We start from the raw sequence: 8,591 nt of genomic DNA on the forward strand, positions 1-8,591 counted from the left end.
AATCCAAATGTTTACTGGCTTGAGCCCATAGTATCGTTTGATTTGGAGAACTCTCTGGATTCGCAGCTTGATCTTCCAATCACTCCGAAGGCTTTTCAGTTTTGTAGCTTTGATAAGATTGCGAATTCCCCTCTTCCGGACCATGATGTTCATCAGGTGCTTTTCTCGTTCTATACCAAGCACATGAAGCCTCAGTACTAAACTTGGTGCTCAAAAAAGATTATTTCTGTCATAGTTTTTGGACCAATTGAAACTGAGAGTTTATCAATGCTCGTTTCAAGGTTACTCGTGGGGCTACGAGTTTTGTAGGTTTCCCCTACCTTAACCCATTCGACTGGATTTCTCTGTTGCATCTATTGCTAAAGGCTGAACAGATATTCGAACCTAGTGTTGCACATCTCTAAAGAATGTTGGTTTCTTACATCCAAGAAGTTGGTAAGATGGATGTGGAGATTGCAACTGTTCTTCGAAAGAAACCTAAGGAGCCTCCGAAAGATCTTGACAAGATGAAACTGGGATGAATTCAGAAGGACAATTGGAGTATGACGTTCCAGATACGATAAAGGGACAGTGCAAATTTTCAAAGATGTTGCGTCTTTTTGCCTGACAAGCATTTGTATTCCACTCCATGCCTAGAATATGTTATGAAATTAGCAGGAGGGTACAAAGGGAACGATGTTGCTGACAAGAAATGCTTCGCATATATGATTAAGTGGTACATCACTGTTCGTAAATCTTTGCTTGGTCTAATGTCGTTACTGTTCGAAGTTCAAAAGCGCCAACATCACTGAAGAATCTGTCTTCTTTATTTGACACAAAGGGGGAGATTGTTGGGTTATTTATTAGATTGTGTCAAATTTATTATTTATATAGTTAGCCTTTTTACGGTTTGGGCTTATCCCTCCGTCTTGATGTTGCTAGGGTTAGGCTTTAAATATTGCATGCATGTATTGTATTAGGGTTGATCGTTTTGTGTTTCCCTATCGTGCCTTTATAGAGAAGTTCTTCATCGAGATCTTCTAACGCAGTTATTATTAATCATTCGACATTACTTCAATCATTGCTTTTATTATTTTGATTCGTATTCCAGTTTAGAATCTATCGATCTATTCATTATTGTCTTAACAGAGTTACCTTTAGCGGCGATGTCTGGGCAATAGCGGCGACATGTTGGAGGGAAAATCACATGCCTTTCTGTCGTGATTATGAATCGTCTGATCCAAAAATAATCGTACGGCCAAGATTTCATTCACGCGGATTGCCATCAATAGCGGCGACATGCCGTCGCAATTGGTGTCGCATCTATTACCTCCCATGAGATTAAACCCTAACCGATGGATTAGTTTAACGACATATGGTCGGGATCAACTTTCGTGTGGCACGACAGGATCGCTGATAGAAGGGCATTAGCGACGTCGTCTACAGCGACGACCGGACCGATGTCACCACTAAAGGTTCCCGTCGTCGCTAATGGGCTTATTACTTGTTGTGCTAGTAGATATTCTCTTTGTAGTTTTTTTTATCTCAAAAAATCATAGTTGTCAATTAAGCACCTCGTAGATTTCATCGATTACAAAAAGAAAAATGAAATCACCAACACAAATTATAATAAAAGAATATGGGTTTCAACCCTTCCCACCATAAATTCTGAAATCGTTTTAGATCCAGACTCCGTTCTTTTTTTTTTTTCTTTTCAAATAATAATACCCAAGAATTAAGACAAAATCTTAATCAAACAAATGGAATCAAAATCCTTTAGGATTTAAAAAACCAAAATTTAAAAAAAAAAAAAAAAAAAAAAAAAACTAAATTAAATCTAAACGGCTAAACCAAAACAACTCCTAATTATGAATAGTTTGATGTTTTCTTAAAAGATTTAATGAAAACAATCGCAAGTTTGACTACTTCACAAAAGTGTTAGGAGGTTTCCGTTTGAAGGTTTCTGGTTTTGATGGGTTGTTTAGTCAGTCAACTTGATCAGTTTATATTATTTTTTTGGCTTCCAAGTGTTGGTGAATTTTGTTGACAGTTTCCAACAAACGCAGTCGCCATCATATATTGGCATGACCAATGAAAAGTAACAACATGGTTTACTTTGGATTTATTAATTAAAAAAGAAAGTCTACGCTTGATGAACATTCTAACAAATTTAAATAACAAAAACAATGGGGAAGACAGACTTTTCACTTTTCCTTTTTCATTAATACAGCCTGGTTTCATCATTCAACATTCCTGTTGCTTCATTTGACACAAATTGTCTGTGAATCATTTCTTTCTCTATTCACTCTCGAGATCCACATTTTTTCCTTTAATGTCGCTCATTAGAGAGTGGCAACACCTCTGTGTACCCTTTAGAGATATAGAAATAGCCACTAGAAACTTCAAAACCATTATTGGAAAGGGTGGATATGGCGATGTATATAAAGGAGAACTCTTACTTTCCGGTAAACTTACCTCTGTCGCTGTGAAGCGACTACCAAAAAACAACCATTCTGGTCAAGGTCTTAAGGAGTTCTTAACAGAGATTCAATTACTCTCCCGTTATGTACATCCAAACCTGGTCTCCCTTCTTGGTTACTGTGATGAAGTTGATGAAAAGATCCTTATTTATGAGTATGCAGAGCATGGAAGCCTAGACTGTTACCTAAGTATGTCTAATACCAGGTTTCCAGTCCCATGGAAGCAAAGAATCAATATATGCATTGACGCAGCACGGGGTTTGGATTATCTTCATAACCATGTTGCAGAAAATCATAGAGTTATCCACAGGGATATAAAGAGTTCGAATATTTTATTAGATCACAACTGGAAAGCTATGATTTCAGATCTGGGTCTTTCTAAGATAGGTCGTGCAAATGAAAATGAGAGTTATCTCATTACGAATCTTGCTGGCACACATGGTTATTGTGATCCTGCCTATATAAATACAGGTATTCTGACAAAAGAATCGGATGTTTATTCATTTGGGGTGGTGTTGTTTGAAGTACTATGTGGGAGGCCGGTGTTCATGAATGTAAATAATGAACGGCGATTCCTAACAGAACTAGCTAAGACCTGCTACAAAAAAGGAAATTTCAATGATATAATTGATCTTGATTTAAAGAAACAAATGGACTCGGATTCCTTGAATATGGTCTCAAAGATTGCATATCAGTGCTTGGAGGATGATCGAAAACAACGACCATCGATGGGTTTGGTGGTAGAGAAACTTGAGAAAGCTTTGGAATTGCAAGTAAGTTCATTCTTTTGTGAAAGTTTTTCCATACATGGTAATTAATTAAACAACTAGATTGTACTCATATATAGTGTTTCTTATGGGTGTAAAATCTGACATTTGTGTTGTGTTTTTGTCTGAGACGACACGAGATGTTTTATGTAACACAAACATGACATGGCATGACAAGATGTCGTGTTTATTTTCATTAACACAAAGACGAATCCATTAAAACACGACACGATACGATAAAGATCACATGATACAATTATTAGTTTATTTAATTCATATTTAATCTAATATAACATGACAAACACAAGTTAAATCGTGCCAAATTTTGACCATGACACGACAAGATGTCGTGTTATTTACACCTGACACGAACACTAATACGATTATGAATTCTAATTTCGATTTCTTCTTAATTTTGTTTCGTTTTGTATCGTATATTTTTCCGTGAGGTGTCATCGATTGACAACCCTAGTGTTTCTGCTTACACTTCTCTACAACTTTTTTTGGATGGTTCAGGAACTTTCAGAAACATGGGCACCAAATGTACCTGCAATCCACAAGAGAAAACTACAAATATTAAGTAAACTTGCGAAAACATCGGCAGAAAATGTATGTTCAATATTTTTGAAATTCAAGAAATTCCTTTATGTCTTGAGATAGTAGAATTTTTCTCGGCTAAAAAGATATTTTATTTTACTAAACTAAAATTAAAGACACTCTTAATCATACTAGTTAAAGGCAATCATTAAAAGTAAACCCACAAAATAATTAAGAAATTGCAAGTAATTACTTTTTTTATTTTTAATTATTTAATATATTAATTAATACACATTTTATAAAAAAAAGTTAACTGAAAAAAAAAATCAAATTGTTGTACATTTACCGTAATGTAGTTTGATAGTGGTTATGAACTTATGATATTTACCTGAATATGCTTGTTACTCCAATATTAAAAGTTATCGGGATTTAGAAAAACTGTTGACTTTTTAATCTCAAAATCCATTCCATGCATGAATTCTAAATATTTGTATTCATAAATCACTAAAGTTTAAAGCTTCTCTTTTTTTTTTCTTATAAAATAAATGAATTGTTATCATTAATAAATAATAATTACATCCACATATTCTAATAAGGAAACATAAAAATATCACATGTTTCTTTGACTAGTGATATTCTTTTTTATGACTTTTATCAATTTCCAGTTAGTTTTTTTTTAACAAATATTTAAATCATAAAAATAAAAATCTTATCCTAACAACAACTTCAAACTATATGATACCTATCTTTTATAATAATTGTATTAAATCTTAATGTATCCCAATAAAACTACCAATGAAGTATATAAATAAATATTTCAAAATCTATGTTAAAATATTACGTTTATTTCACTTAATAAATTAATTCATAATTACTTATAATTGATAATCTGTTGCATTTTTATTTTGCCTTTTTTGTCTATATAATAATTTTAAATATACCGACTATGGTCTTCATTGGTTATAACATAGTTTTATAATAATAATAATAATAATAAAGCATGAAATACAAAAATAATAATAATAAAAAATAATAAACAACTATTATGATCATACATTAGAAAAGCCATTAATTTCTAAACTTTTGTAGCCAAAAAAACGTTATATTGTTTTTCATGTTTTTATTGCCTTTTTGTAGGCTGAAACCTGTTTATCATCGATGGCGTGCGTGCTGATCTTGATATTTTTGTTGATAATGGACAGAAAACAATTAGTAATAACAAGGATATTATTAATTCTATTGTTTTTATTTTTATTATTACTATTATTATTATTTTTATTATTATTTATTAGAACTCTATGTACCTTCGTTTTCACTCACACTCCTTTTTCTTCTCTGGCAACTAAATCCGACTTTGGCCATGAGCGATAATCTTGGCCGGTATAGCCGTCTTCCATCTGCCTCTCTCTGGTAATCCTTTTCAAATAAGTACAAATCCATCCGTTCTAGAAGAATTGAGATATGTGGATTTCACTGTATGATGGTCATGTGATCCCTTTTTTATTTCCACCCACCCCTCTCTGGTAAGTCCAGATCCGTAATCAAGTGTAATTACTTAAGTAAATTTTCATTGTTGTAATGTTTGGGTGAAATGTCGAGGATTTAATAGAAGGAGTTCTAAATTTTCATGGTTGTAATCTTTAGCTAAAATAATGTTAAAGGATTAAAATGCCACGAATTCTAAATTTTTGTGGTTTGTAAAACTAGTAATGTGAAGTTATTCACTACAATTGTGGATTTGTAGTACCCCTTTGACTGCCCAACTGAAGCCACTTATAAATGCAACAGATTTTTGGTGAACTAAAACTACTAAGACCAAATATATCTCTTGGAAACGAACATGAACAAAAGAATTAAACAATGCATAGAAAAACAATTGTTTGTGTCTGTATCATTCTAATAGGTGATGGAAGACACATTTGTCCATTCCAATTACACAAATTAATCATGGAAAATAAACAAACCTATGCAGATATATTTACCAGTCATGTTAAGGATAATCAAATTACCGATCTACTCTATTTCACTTGGAGTCTTTGTAGGGTCTTATATGATAATTACATACAAGACCAATATCAATGTGAATTTCTCAATATGATTCTTCCAAGATTGCTTTTGTTTCCAGGAGCACTTACACCAACAATTTCACGCACTACAAGAAAAATGGGCTTCTGTGACTAAAATATACGGGACTGATTAATCAGTCTTGGATATAATGTATCTAGGACTGATTAATTAGTCTAAGATATTATCTAGGACTGATTTTAATGTGCGAATCATTAATGTCTGGCCGATTTAATTCGAGACCAAAATTCAGTCCCTAATCTGGTTGTGTTAGTTTAGGTTTGTATAAGACTAACTAAACGAGTCCTAATCTAACTCTTTTACTTGATGGGCAAGGAAAACAAAAACAACTCAATTAGTATAGTTGTCAATTTCTTGGGCACCAAGTTGAAAACTGTTCAGAGCATATCCAACAAACTCCACTTTGCAACGAAACCAATCTTCAGCAACGTAACCTTCAACCATCGAGAGAAATGAAAAACATATAGTGTTCAAAAGCCCCTAAGGACTCAATTTGAAATACCAGCCAAATCTGAACAATGTTCAAATTTGGCGGTCGGAACCGGCTTCGTCATAATGTCTTCCAAGTTGTGCTTGGTGTTAATCTTTATCACCTTGATATCGCCTTGGGCTATGACATCTCTGATATAATGGTGTCATATGTCACTGTGCTTCGTTCGTTCATGGAACATCGAATCCTTCGTGAGGCATATCGCACTTTGACTACCGTAATAAATTGTAGTGCAAGAGTAATCACCATATAGCTCACCGTACAACCCTCTAAGCCATGTAGCCTCTTTACACGCTTCCGAAATGGCCTTGTACTCAGCTTCCGTAATATACAAAGAAATGGTAGATTGAAGTGTAGCTTTCGAACTCACGGCACAATCACCGATAGTAAAAACATAACCAGTGAGGGATCTTCTTTTGTCGAGATCGCATGCATAATCAGAATCAACGTATCTACATAGCCCAGTTGCTGATTTCCCAAACTCCAAACAGGCGTTCGAAGTACTTTTAAGGTATCGGAAGATCCATTAAACGACTTTCTAGTGTTGTTTTCCCGGATTAGCCATAAAACGACTTACAACACTCAAAACATGTGATAAGTCGGACGGGAACAAAGCATAGCATACATTAACGATCCAACTGCACTTAAATAAGGAACCTTTAACATCTAATCAATTTCATCATGTGTTTGTGGAGAAAGTCTAGAAGAAAGCCTAAAATGGCCGGCAAGCAGTGTACTTACTGGTTTCGCATTTTGCATGTTGAATCGTTGTAGAACTTTGTTGATGTAGCTATTGGCTTAAGTATAACTTACCTATGGATCGATCCCTTGATATTTCCATGCCTAATATTTTCTTTGCATCACCCAAATCTTTCATCTCTAACTCCCGACTAAGTTGGGTTTTCAGTTTGGTGATGGCAAACTTCTCTTTTGCAACTATAAGCATATCATCGACACAGAGTAATAAGTAGATATGATGCCCTTTTTCGAATTTTAGGTGAACACATGAATCATAATATGATCTTTTGAAGTTTTGAAACATCATGAAGTTGTCAAACTTCTTATACCATTGTCGGGGTTATTGCTTTAAGCCATAAAACGATTTTTTTAACATACACACCAAATCTTCATTCCCAGGAATGGCAAAACCTTCGGGTTGCTCCATGTAAATGTTTTCTTCCAAATCATCGTAGCAGTCTTTACATCAATTTTTTGAAGCTCCAAATCATGCATTACAACAATTCTAATTAAAGTACGAATGGAACTATTCTTGACAACGGGTGAAAACACATCAGTAATATCTATATTGGGTATTTGGCTATAACCTTTTACAATGAGTCGGGCTTTGAATCTGGAATCTTCCTTTTTATTGTACACCCATTTGCATCTAATTGGCTTTTCTTCCTTGGGTAATTTGACAAGTTCCCAAGTTTGATTCTTCTCTATAGATTCCATTTCTTCTTGCATTGCAGTCATCTACTTGTCAGAATTAGAAGTAGAAATTGCTTCAGTATATGATGATGGCTCTTGATATTTTTCAATTTCTTCGGCAACTAAGAAAGCATAAGCTACTGAATAAGCAATGTTAGTGAACCTACTAGGAGGTTTAATAACACTCCTAGGTCTACCGGTTTCAATAGAATGAGACTGGGATGAAGAGTCTGAAGGAGTTGATGGAACATTGTTACTCGGGTTGCGCGAATTGTCTTGATTTTCGGTATTTTCAGAAGCAATAGTGTGGTCCACCTGAATTTGAGCACTCTCATGGGAATCAATATGATTAGGAGAAACCTTGGATGAGTCTATAATATGTGGCAAAGAACCATGTTGAGAATTGACGTGGCTGTTGGATGAGCAATACATCATAGTCTCATTGAAGACGACATTTCGACTTATAATTACTTTGCTTGTCTCAGGATTCCAAAGCTTGTATCCTTTCACCCCTAATTTTTAACCAATAAAATGCATTGAATAGCTCTAGGATTCAACTTACCATTATCAACGTGAGCATATGCAACAAACCCGAAAATCCACAGCTCCGAATAGTCTACAGACGAACCGGACCAAACATCAATCGGAGTCTTCTTGTCCAATGGAATTGAAGGTGAACGAATGATCAAACAACATGTTGTGGAGGCTGCTTCAGCCCAAAATCTATGATGCAAAGATGCCTCAGATTGCATACATTCTGATTTGTAGGGTCCTTCACAATACAAATCTTTTGGTGGTGCGAGTTATATGTTGACGAAAATC

At 34.5% G+C, this 8,591-nt stretch overlaps 1 protein-coding gene across 1 annotated transcript; it reads left to right on the plus strand.

The window, feature by feature from the left end:
• Positions 1-2,214: 2,214 nt before the first annotated feature.
• Positions 2,215-5,448, plus strand: LOC145090466 (putative receptor-like protein kinase At5g39000). Its single transcript, XM_079028660.1, has 3 exons — positions 2,215-3,232; positions 3,743-3,835; positions 4,901-5,448. The coding sequence occupies exons 1-3, from the start codon at positions 2,312-2,314 to the stop codon at positions 5,132-5,134; spliced, it is 1,248 nt and encodes a 415-aa protein (XP_078884786.1). The 5' UTR covers positions 2,215-2,311; the 3' UTR covers positions 5,135-5,448.
• Positions 5,449-8,591: the final 3,143 nt, after the last annotated feature.

This window comes from Lactuca serriola, chromosome 2, assembly GCF_051521515.1.
Source record: "Lactuca serriola cultivar US96UC23 chromosome 2, Lser_US96UC23_V15, whole genome shotgun sequence".
In the NCBI taxonomy this organism is placed as follows: Eukaryota; Viridiplantae; Streptophyta; class Magnoliopsida; order Asterales; family Asteraceae; genus Lactuca; species Lactuca serriola.

What these genes read in the sequence shown, in the direction of transcription:
- LOC145090466 (XM_079028660.1), top strand. Translation starts at nt 2,312, where the DNA reads ATGTCGCTCATTAGAGAGTGGCAACACCTCTGTGTACCCTTTAGAGAT. An exon ending in AGAAAGCTTTGGAATTGCAA is followed by an intron (nt 3,233 to 3,742) that starts GTAAGTTCATTC and finishes TGGATGGTTCAG; the next exon opens with GAACTTTCAGAAACATGGGC. An exon ending in CGAAAACATCGGCAGAAAAT is followed by an intron (nt 3,836 to 4,900) that starts GTATGTTCAATA and finishes GCCTTTTTGTAG; the next exon opens with GCTGAAACCTGTTTATCATC.